The 12,228-nt window shown below is 40.4% G+C and overlaps 1 protein-coding gene across 1 annotated transcript in view; it reads right to left on the reverse strand.

The window, feature by feature from the left end:
• Positions 1-12,228, reverse strand: part of EFHC2 (EF-hand domain (C-terminal) containing 2) — a 155,588-nt gene that overhangs the window by 134,403 nt on the left and 8,957 nt on the right. The window contains exon 2 of the mRNA XM_014544033.1: positions 1,541-1,696. Within this exon, the coding sequence (XP_014399519.1) occupies positions 1,541-1,696 (156 nt within the window). The remainder of the gene's footprint in view (positions 1-1,540; positions 1,697-12,228) is intronic.

The raw sequence follows: 12,228 nt of genomic DNA on the forward strand, positions 1-12,228 counted from the left end.
TAAAAGTAGAATCTTTTCTTTGGTCCTTGCAAATTAAATATTCTAGAATGATGATGTGCAAACCACCTATAAGGCTGATATTAACAGAAAATCAAAAGTGATCCACCCAAGTACATTAGCCCAGAAATTGTTTCTGAACTCTGGGTCCAGCACTGAGCCAGGTACTGAAAATAATTTTTTAAGAGAGAAAAGTATTGGTTCATGTTCAAAGTAGGGATGGTTTCCCAAGAAAGCAGCTTCCCTGCAGTCTGATAGATCGCCATAAGTGTCAGAACTGACCTTCAGAAGATATGTGCTCAAAGTGATGAGCCCTAATGCTGATGGCATAGGATATGTCACTTCTACCAAATCTGAAAACATTTTCAATGGAATCAAAGTATTGCCAACCAACCCATGTTAAAAACCGCCTGGTAAACAGCATACTAAAGTTGGAATTCTTTCTCTAGTCCTGAATTATGTTTTAATTACAGGACCTAAATAATCTAATAACAGGCTCTGATTTGGAGAACAGAATATGGGGCAGTGAACAGGGTTGTCAATAAATAAAGCAATGAGAAATGACTGGTCACCTCGGGGTTTTTTCCTTTTGATCTTAGTCCCTTTTTAAGATATTCAAATGGATTGCCTTTGTCAACTGTCAAAATGCCAGTATATATAAATACACACATTAAGAAGTTCAGACTCTTCTCCAATAATAGTACCTCTTTCTGTCCCATCTACACCTCTTGCCATGGCACCCTTTGGTTCTCAGGGATGGGGGATCATAATTAGTATGGAGAAAAGAAGAGAAGGCATCTTTCTGTTGCTATCTAAAGGGACATTCAAAATCAAACAAAATTATTTAGTTAATGGCAACTCACTAAGCAAAAGTGACAGCCTAACCAGACTCTTAGAATCTATAGAAGAAAATCTTAGAGAGGAGAGGAGAGGAAGGTTGATAAAATACCATATGATTTCACTTATTTGTGGAATCTAAAAAAAAACAATATAAATGAACAAATAAAACAGAAACAGACTCATAGACTCAGAGAACAGACTGATGGTTCCCAGAGAGGAGGGGGTTGAAGGACTGGGTAAAAAAAGTAGAGGAATTGAGAAGTACAGATTGGTAGTTACAAAATAGTCATGGGGATATAAAGTACAGCATAGGGAATACAGTCAGTGATATTGTAGTAACTGTATGGGGCCAGGTGGGGACGGGAAATATCAGGAGGAACTCTTTGTAAATTATATGATTGTCTAACCACTATGAGTACACCTGAAACTAATACAAAATAATATTGAATGTAAACTGTAATTGAAAACAATAAATTAATTTAAAAAAAGAAAGGTTGATAAGCATTAGCCAAGAAAGGTGAACATTTGGTGTCCTGCACCATTGGTTTGTTTCTTTGTTTAGGGTACTTAGTTCTTGAGTGTGTCTTTTGAGAACAACTAGCCTTAACATTTACATTGAGGATTCATATTTTCTCAAATCTACTTAATATTTAGTACATGTCACGTTTTAAGACTGCATTTCTCCCCGTGTTATGTGACTTACGTGTTTATCAAAAGCCACCCAGGATGGTAGTGTACTTCCCACTCCTGAAGGATATGCACTGTGATTGGGCTTCTTCTTTGGCCCATAAGGCAACATCTCACGTCTTCCATGCTGAGCCTCAGACACCAACACTCTCTTGTACTTATCCTCTCCCACCTGTGAACACAAGAGACAACATAAAATGACCAAGCTTATTCACTAAGATTTTTCTTATTTGTTTGAAAAGGTAAACACATTTCCTTTTTTTAAAATATATTTTATTGATCTTTTACAGAGAGGAAGGGAGAGGGATAGAGAGTTAGAAACATCGATGAGAGAGAAACATCGATCAGCTGCCTCCTGCACACCCCCCACTGGGGATGTGCCCGCAACCAAGGCACATGCCCTTGACCGGAATCGAACCCGGGACCCTTCAGTCCGCAGGCTGACGCTCTATCCACTGAGCCAAACCGTCAGGGCTAAACACATTTTCTGTCATTTATTTTTCCCATTACAAAATGCGTATTAGAGTGACAAATAATTATGATCAATCTTTCCCCAGAAAGTTGTGTCACATTTTAAATTCAATTCATTGTAACAAATTCAAAACTTTGGAAAGCAATAAGAATAAACCCAATGCTCCATGCTATTTAAAACATTTAGAAATAACTATTATCGCAGGTGAACATTTAGAACATTAGTCTGCTAATTGGCATATTCTACTTCTTTGCAAAGAGTGAAAATGGGGGGAGCGGGGGAACCTCCTCTACTTCAGAGTAAAAATAAAAGTTATCCCATAGAAGTCTAACATTATTTTCACCAAAACAGAGAATGAAGACTTTTTGCTCATTAAAATAAATGTAACAGAATATTCCTCAGAGCTGACGTTCTCCACCTAATAATAGAACCTTGCCCTCCCTCTTCCTCACTCCTCTCCCATCTTGTCTGGGGATCTGGCGAGAGAAGTAAAAGCCTGGAGTGTGCTACCAAGAACTAAGAAAGATGTGGACCAACATCAGCTCACACACACCGCTAGTAGGAAAGTAAAGCAGAAGAATCCCTCTGAGTTGTGACAATACCTAGCAAAGTGAAAGGTGTATATGCCTTATCGGCTAGCAAGTCCACCTCGAAATATATTTTGCATTGTGCACGAGGAGCTATATATTGGATTTGTTATAGCAATGTTTTATGAGTGAAAAATAGGAAACAATCTAAATGTCCACCAGTAGCAGAAAGGATACCTCAATGATCTCTTTATAAAATGGAATATTAATATGAACAAATCTCAAAAAAATCCAAGCAAAAAATAGGTATTAAAGGGGAACATAAAACCTGATAATTCCACACATATAAAGCCTGAAAATATTCAAAAATACAGTATTATTATAGATAATATAGACATAAAAATGATAGAAATAAAAAATTCAACATAATATAATATCCATGACAATACAATATCTGATACAATAAATAGCATATATCATATCAAAATGAACACTGACATACCCCATAGCCCTGAATAAAAATATAACATTTTAGATACAACTGAAGCCCTCTATCAGAGCTTATGCCCTTGCCTCTATCTTCAGAGGTAATCACTATCCTGAATTTGCTGCTTGAACTTGAACACTTTGCCAGGACTCTATACAGCCAGGGCAATTGTCTCTTGCAAAGCATGATGCACTGGCAGGGAAGTCTGAGTGGAAATTCAAAAAGACTTTGTCTCTTTGCTTGTGTTTTCTTGTTTCAAGGCAACCTACTGAATGAGAGAAAATATTTGCAAATCATATATCTGATAAGGGGCTAATCTAAAATGCATAAAGAACCCATATAACTTAACAGCAAAAATAAATCCAAGTTAAAAATAGATCTGAGGCCCTAACCAGTTTGGCTCAGTGGATAGAGCATCGGCCTGCGGACTGAAAGGTCCCAGGTTCGATTCCGGTCAAGGGCATGTACCTTGGTTGCGGGCACATCATCCCCAGTAGGTGTGCAGGAGGCAGCTGATTGATGTTTCTCTCTCATCAATGTTTCTTACTATCTATCCCTCTCCCTTCCTCCCTGTAATAAACCAATAAAATATATTTTTAAAAAAATAGATCTGAGAAGACATTTTTCCAAAAAAAAAGACATACAAACGGCCAACAAATATATGAAAAGATGCTCAACATCACTAATTATCAGGAAAATGCAAATTAAAACCACAATGAGATATCACCTCACACCAGTTGGAATGGCGATTATCAAAAAATAACAAGTATTGGCAAAGATGTGGAAAAGGGGAACCCTCATGCACTGTTGGTAGGAATATAAATTGGTGCAGCCCCTATGGCATGCAGTATGAAGGTTCCTCAAAAAAAAAAAAACTAAAACCAGAACTACCATGTGATCCAGCAATTCCACTCCTGGTTATTTACCTGAAAATGAAAACATTAATTTGAAAAATATATACATCCCCATGTTCAAATCGCAGCATTACTTACAATAGCCAAGACACTGAAACAACCTTAGTGTCCACCAATAGATGAATAGATAAAGCAAACGTGATCTCTATAATAGAACATGGGTGCACCTTGAGGACATTATGCTAAGTGAAATATGTCAGACAAAGACAAATACCATATGATCTCATTTATATTTGGAATCTGAAAAAAATAGCTCACAGATACACAGAAATCGGTGGTTACAAGAGGTGAAAGGTTTGGGGGGGAGGTGAAATGAGCAAAGGGGACTCAAAGGTACAAACTGTCCCATTATAAAATAAATAAGTCATGGGATGTAATGTACAGCATAGTGACTATAGTGAACAATACTGTATTGTAAGTATACAAGTGCTAAGAGAGTAAATCTTAAAAGTTCTCATCACAAGAAAAAGAATTCTGTAACTATGTATGATGACAGATGTTAACTAGACATTGTGGTGGTCATTTTGCAATATATACAAATAGCGAATCATTCCATTGTACACCCGCAACTAACATAATGTTATATATCAATTAGACCTCAATAAAAATAATAAATAAACTAAACAATATTTATAGGGAAAAGATCTCATTTCCTCTTGTAGTGAAGAATGGGAAAGGGCCTGCCCAGGGGAGTCCGGCCACAACAGCTGCTCTGAGCACATAAACAGCACAGCTCAGGCCGCAGGAGGAAAGCTAGAGGCAATGGTCAGGATGGTGAGCTGCAGCCTAGTTCTGTCCCTTAGAGAATCCATTGACATCACCTCAACCAGTCTCCCCACTCCCTGTCACACTCACAACCACACACACACTCAGGTTGCCACAAGTTGGTCCCAAATCACCATAGCAAAGCAAAAACTGGTTTGGTTAAAATGAATGTTGGAATACATAATTGTATAGCAATATTTATTCCCTCTTTTAAAGCAAGTATTTTGGAAGTAATCACAAACTCACCTCAGTTCAAACTAGTAAATATTACTTAAGCATCTACTATATTCCTAGATTTGTTCCAGATATACTAGTTAAAATAAACATAAGACTCACAACCCTTGCCCTAAAGAAGAAACCTACAATCTTACTTATAAGGTAAGATTTAGATATATAAAAGAATTTTAAAACTTTAAAAAAAACAGTATGACTACCATTTTTGACCACTTACCATGAGCTAGACTCTTTACTAAGGGCTTTATATACATTATCTAACTTCACCATCACAAAACTAGTTTATAGGTGTTATTACTGACATGTTACCAATGAGGAAACCAAGGCAGAGAGAGGTAGACTAGCATACTCACAATTGCATAGTAACTAGTGGAGCCTGCATATGAACCGAAATTCCATTTCTGCACTATCAGAATATTAACTTAAAATTTCAATTCAAGCCCTGGCCGGTTTGGCTCAGTGGATAGAGCGTCGGCCTGCGGACTGAAGGGTCCCGGGTTCGATTCCGGTCAAGGGCGTGTACCTTGGTTGCGGGCATATCCCCAGTAGGGAGTGTGCAGGAGGCAGCTGATCGATGTTTCTCTCTCATCGATGTTTCTAACTCTCTATCCTTCTCCTTTCCTCTCTGTAAAAAATCAATAAAATATATTTTTTTAAAAAATTGAAATTCAAAATTCTATACTTTGAAAACGTATTGCTTGAGGATTTGTTTAGTATAATGTAAAATTCCGTAAGGCCTCTGTTTCAAATGTTTGCCCTTCCTGACACACACACACAAACTTGACATCTGGCCATTATAATCTCTTAGGATCACATGTCAAGCTGCCCTTTGCCCTAGTGACTGTGAAGTGGTGGTCAGTCTCACTCCAAAGATAACAGGCAAATGTCTTAGCAAATGATAATGTCAGAAACATAGCACCCCCAGATCCGGGGCCCCCTGTTATCTCAACCCCTGGGTCCCCTCCCATTCTGACACTGCTCCTGGAAAAGCAGCGGCCAAATCCAGATCTCCTTCATGTTTCACATCAGATTAATAGCTGATACAACCACCACTTCTGTGATGCTAAAGACTGGAAGAGTGCCCTAGCCAGTTTGGCTCAGTGGATAGAGCGTCAACCTGCAGACTGAAGGGTCCCAGGTTCGATTCCTGTCAAGGGCACATGCCCGGGTTGTGGGCTCGATCCTCAGTGTGGGGCGTGCAGGAGGCAGCCAATCAATGATTCTCTCTCATCATGGATGCTTTTCTCTTCTCTCTCTCTCTCTCTCTCTCTCTCTCTCCCTTCCTCTCTAAAATCAATAAAATACATTTTTAAACCTTGATTAATGAGTAATCAGTAAGTTGTCAGGGCCACTATAGAAAACCATAAAGCTAACCCAAACTGAGAAGCAGTCTGCAGTCATCAGCATGAGTTGTTTATCCACTTATTACCTCTCTTTCCGAGCTCCGATCAGAGTCTCTTTGTTTCTTTCTAGGCTGCACTCCAAAACTCAGATGCTTAACCACCACAGGACAAAAGCAGGAAGAGTGAGGTGCTTCCTAAGAACATGACAGCTCCTTAGAGCCACCACGAGCTAGAGATCTATCTTTCCACACAGGAAGATCATTCCTGTAGCCATCATAGCTAACATGTGTGGCACTGTTCTAAGTACTTTAGATGCATTCAATGCCTTTCATTCTCAGAGCAGATACCTGAGTATGCTTTAGCATTATCCCCGCTTTATACATGGGAGACTCGGGCACGGAGAGTTTAAGTAATTTTCCCAAGCTCACTCAACTAGTTTAAGTGATGAATCCAGGGTGCAAAGTCAATGCCTGAGCCTTAAGCATTAGGCCTCACATTCATTATTTCCTCTTAGAGAAGAGTGATAGACCTTCCCTTGTTTAAGTCATCAGAGTTTAATGAATACTTTTGCTTTTGACAAATATAATAATAAAAATGACCACCATCGTGACCTGGTGTACCCAGACTCAATCCCTTAAAAGCAGGACAGATATTAGAGAGAGCTGTAGAAAGCCTTTTACAGCCACCGGCAGTTATTGAAAATTCGGGGACTGAAGAGAGCTAGTAATAATTTATATTTTAATGTACGTTAACAATATATTTCTAACTACTTTTTGCAGGCAATGGAAAATATAATGTGGAATTACCTAAAACTATCATTCTTAGATACTCCTACCTGATCAGGTTTGGGACTAGTTTGCTTCTGTTCCAATGAATAGTTTATTATTTCTCCTTCTAGATCATATTGATTTTAGAAATTCATTTTTTCTTTTTATCTTTTGTGCACTTTTATAGAGAAAAAAAAAAGAAGTCACTCCGCGAATACTGTGAACCTCCCAGAGAAAATAACAACAAAATTGCTTCAAGTATAGTGAAATCTTAGAACTCAGGACCATAAGAGCATGAAAGCTACCATTACTTATTAATAAAGCTAAATCACTTAAAAAGAAACCCCAAATGTAAAAATAAAAAGCCATGTCAAAGAAAACTTCAAACATTTTTAAGCTAATTTTCTTCTCTTTTCCAAACCTAACTTGGAAAAGTGTTGGGCTCATGATTCTTAGCCATCAACTCAATATAACAATCAGATTCATTTTATATATTTAACTAGAGGCCCGATGCACGGAAATTCATGCAAGAGTAGGCCTTCCTACCCCCGGCTGCCGGCACAGGCTTCCCTCTGGCACCCGGGACCTGGGCTTCCCTCCTCCTGGGCGCCCACAGGCACCCAGGACCGGGGCTGGCTTCCCTCCAGCCTCGGCTTCATCAGGAAGGATGTCTGGTCTAATTAACATATTACCCTTTTATGATTATAGATAATGTACTTAAATCAGTAGAGTGGAAAATAAAATTTAAATCAACAAGATCCAGCGAGATATGTAGCCCCTTCCTCAGAAAACTCTGATTTTTTTCTCTAAATAATTCAATTCAAAGCACCAGTCAATAAAAAGAATGCTAAAGACTTCCTCAAGAGTCAATTAAAATCACTGGCTCATTGTAGCTGATTAGTACATCCATTCCCAGATTCCTTCTCCATTGCCAGTCGCCATTTATAACTCAGAAAATGTGAAATACTCCACTTGTTTCCTCAGCCTCCTTTTCAGAAGTCTGTTCTGGGGTTCTGGAAAAGGCCTTTGTCCCCTCAAGCCAAGGGACAAATGCAGGTAACGCTGCCCCTAGCTCTACTCTTCTTGCCTTGAGATGCATACATGATGCCCAGAGCTACAGTAGCTACCGTGGGATCATGGGCATGATGCTGGCTCAGACCAAGTTGAGACTTTAAATGTATGCCAGCAACCACCCACCTCCAGACTTCCTGCTTGGGAAGAAAAAAAGAAATCCTTGCTTGCTTAAGCTTCTATTAGTCAGGTATGCCATTACTTGCAGTAAAGAAACTGTGTACATACATGGAGTACCACTCAGCAATAAAAATGAATGAAAAATTGATACACACAACTACCTGGATAAATCTCCAGGGAATTATGCCAAATGAAAAAATAATAATCCCAAGAGGTACACAGTTTATGATTCTATTTAGATAACATTTCCAAATAATAATATTTTAGACATGGAAAATAGATTAGTCGTTGCCAGAAGTGAGGGATGTTGGGGTGGGGTAATGGGGGCAGGGGTGATGAGAAGATAGACATGGTTATAAAAGGGTAGCAGGAAGAATCTTTGTGCTAATGGAACCATTCTATATCTTCACTGTTGTGATGGTTGCAGTAACCTACACATGTGGTGGAATGGACAGACTAGACTAAGTATACACACACTGCTGGTGGCTGTAAAAGGCATTCTACAGCACTAATATCTGTCCGGCTTTTAAAGGATTGAGTCTAGTACAAGTAGAACTGGGGAAATCTGAATAAGACTGGTGGATTATATTAATGTTAATATCCTAGTTATGTTATTATACTATAGTTTGGCAAAATGTTACCAATGGGAAACTGGATAAAGGGTACACAGGCTCTCTCTGTATGATCTCTTGCTGCTTGTGAATTTACAGTGATCTCAATAAAAATTGTAAGCACCAATAAAAGGAAAGAGGGAGTCCACTTTCCTTGGTAACTAGGGAGAGGTTCCACTCAGGTGACATTCATAAAGTATTAAGTATGAACATGAACAGATAAGCAATAAATGACTAGTCGCAACAAAAATGAGATGGAAACAGTCCTATAAATTGTCAAACATCTGTTTCAATTACCAAGCTCATGTGAAGAAGAAAACACAGTCTAAATCAACCCTCAAGCCATGTGAATTGACCTTATCATCCCCCACACTCTAGCAATTTCGACCATTCCCTCCTTTGGGATGCCAAATACATACAGTGGGGCCTTGACTTATGAGTTTAATTCGTTCCGAGACCGAGCTCGTTAAGGAGCTCGTTATGGAGCTCGTTAACTCAAATTACTCTGTCAACTCAATGCAAAAAATCGGCTGAGAGACAGCTGGTATCTCAAAAAACTCGTTAGTCGGGACACTCGTAGGTCAAGGCCCCACTGTAGTTAGGAAAGCAAACAATGTATTTAGCCTTTAACTGGCCAAGCTGGTTACTTTGTCACAGTTGAGTTACCAGGCCTGACTAATGAGGAAGTAAAAATGCTCACCTCTCCCTTCCCTTTGCTTTGGAGAGTTACACACACACACATACACACACACACACACACACACACAGCTGGTTCTGCCCTTTCTACAACTGTAGGAACATGATAAACTCAGAAAATGGCCCAAGAAATCCCTTTGCATTTGCACGAGTGCGTATCTGTAATCCTGTTGTTGGGAGACTAGTCTACTCAAAGGTCCTGTCTGATGAAAGCTCAGAGAAAAATATGACGCCTCTGGAAGAAAAGCCAAACTGTATGCCAACAAGGAAAAGAGCCATGTCTCTGTGCAGGGTACAATAGGCCCCAGAGAGGGTTTCAGCTGCACTGTGCATGGTACAGCTTCGTGCTGTCCAGGCCACTTCATATAAGGCACGCATCCTGAGAGGCTTAAGACCTATTAAGCCACTAAAGCAAATGACTTTCTTCCTCTTTTCTAGTCACTCTTGCTAAAATAAGAAATATGTCTTTTGTTCCACCGCAGTGGTGGGAAACACAAACAAGAAGCTAGTCCTAGAGATGACTCTCCCAGGCTGTGGTGATCCCCTCTAGTTTTTAGGCGTGGCTGCTGCAGGTAGACAAGCACGACTGACAGGCACCCAAAGAGCAATCAATCCGTTTCTCACTCAGCTGAAGAATGCCACAATCGCACCAAAAAGAACATAAAACCCAACACAGGCAATAAGGCAGTAAATGAGTGGCCTGGACAAAAGGAGTGTTCAGGGTTATGTGGACAAAGAGAAGGCTCTTGCTGACATGATCAGGGAAAGCTTTAATGAAGAGAGGGGATTAGAGCCAAGTTTCCAGGGAAGCCTAAGATCTATATGGAAAGAGGAAGAGCATGCTGTCAGGGAAGTGAGTAAGTAAACTGATAATTGAGTGGAAAAGTCCAAAATATATTCAAAGGACAGACAGTGAGCATACTGGTTTAACTGGGTTATTAGACTTGTTTTCCATTATGATGTACTCATGCGTCACTTATATAATTATAAAACACAAACAAAAAATTTTTAAGAAAGGGACACTAAGGCTGAAAAGAGCATCTAGATTCTCCAGCCGTGGGCAAACTACGGCCCGCGGGCCGGATCTGGCCCGTTTGAAATGAATAAAACTAAAAAAAAAAAAAAAGACCGTACCCTTTTATGTAATGATGTTTACTTTGAATTTATATTAGTTCACACAAACACTCCATCCATGCTTTTGTTCCGGCCCTCCGGTCCAGTTTAAGAACCCATTGTGGCCCTCGAGTCAAAAAGTTTGCCCACCCCTGGTCTAGCTCCTATCAAGAGCACACATATGCCCGAACATACTGAGTCTGTGGCTGCTGTGGCAAAGTTTGCTGGCTCCCAACAGTCATTATTTACTCTCTTTACTCTTCCCAGATCCAAAAATACATAGCGAAAAACCAAGTTCCCAACGCCCCTTGTAGCAAAGGATAGCCACGTGACTCAATTTTAGACAATACGGTGGAAGGCAGAAGCTAACTGGGGTGCTGGGAAACATTGTTTTCTGATATGAGAGCCCTTCTCTCTCCCTCGCCTTCCTGCTTATCTTGAACATGGTTATGAGAAGTTGTGAAATGTGGAACTGGGACAACCATCTTGCAACCATGAGGACACAAGTCTAGCAAAGAAAAAAGCCTGTTCTGAAGATGGCAGAATGAAGAGATAAAAAGAGTCTGAATCCTTCATGACATTCATCAGCCACTGCTTAAACCTGACACTGCCATCCTCTAGAGAGTTCTTGTTATATGAAACCATTAATTTGGCTTAAGCCACTGTTAGTCAAGTATTCTGTTACTTACAACCAAAAGTATCCTAAGTGGCACAGCTATGAAGTTCAGGACAGAATACAAAAGTGAGCAAAGTTAGGTGTCTGATTCCCTGAACGGGCAAAGTGACCCTGATTTCGGAACCCATGGAATATTATCTCGTTTCCAAACTATAATGGCAGCTTCAAGAAGTGGCCTGGTCGCCCTAACCAGTTTGGCTCAGTAGATAGAGCATCAGCCTGCAGACTGAAGGGCCCTGGGTTCAATTCCAATCAAGGGCACATGCCCTGGTTGCGGGCTTAATCCTCAGTAGAGGGCGTGCAGGAGGCAGCCAGTCCATGATTCTCTCTCATCATGGATGTTTCTATCTCTCTCTCCCTCTCCCTTCCTCTCTGACATCAATAAAAATATATATATTAAAAAAAAAGAAGTGGCCTGGTCTGAAATAATGTGATTTTCAAGGACATTTCAATAATAATGGGAAAAAGTAACAGAATACTTTAAGTCAATACCATTTTGTGAACTGGCACCATAAATACCTATCGTTTGTCTGCCCAGCAATTTCCTACCAACTCCTATCTTTAGCTATTTATTTATTAACTAGAGGCCCAGTGCACAAATTCGTGCACCGGTGAGGTCCCTCAGCCTGGCCTGCGCCCTCTCGCAATCTGGGACCCCTCAGGGGATGTAGTAGTGTGTGAAGCAGCAGGCAGCTGAGGAGGAGCCCGAGCCTGGGCTGGGCGCCTCGCCGCTCCCGCTCATCCTGGCCCTGCTGCACCTGCCACTTGGTAGCACTGCCGGCGGAGGCGGGAGAAGCTCACACTGCTGCAGCTGCACTCACCAGTCATGAGCCCAGCATCTGGCACTCGTCTTCCCCTGGTGGTCATTGTGCATCATAACCGGTCGAACGGTTGAATGGTTGCTGAGG

Source organism: Myotis brandtii, unplaced genomic scaffold, assembly GCF_000412655.1.
Source record: "Myotis brandtii unplaced genomic scaffold, ASM41265v1 scaffold349, whole genome shotgun sequence".
In the NCBI taxonomy this organism is placed as follows: domain Eukaryota; kingdom Metazoa; phylum Chordata; class Mammalia; order Chiroptera; family Vespertilionidae; genus Myotis; species Myotis brandtii.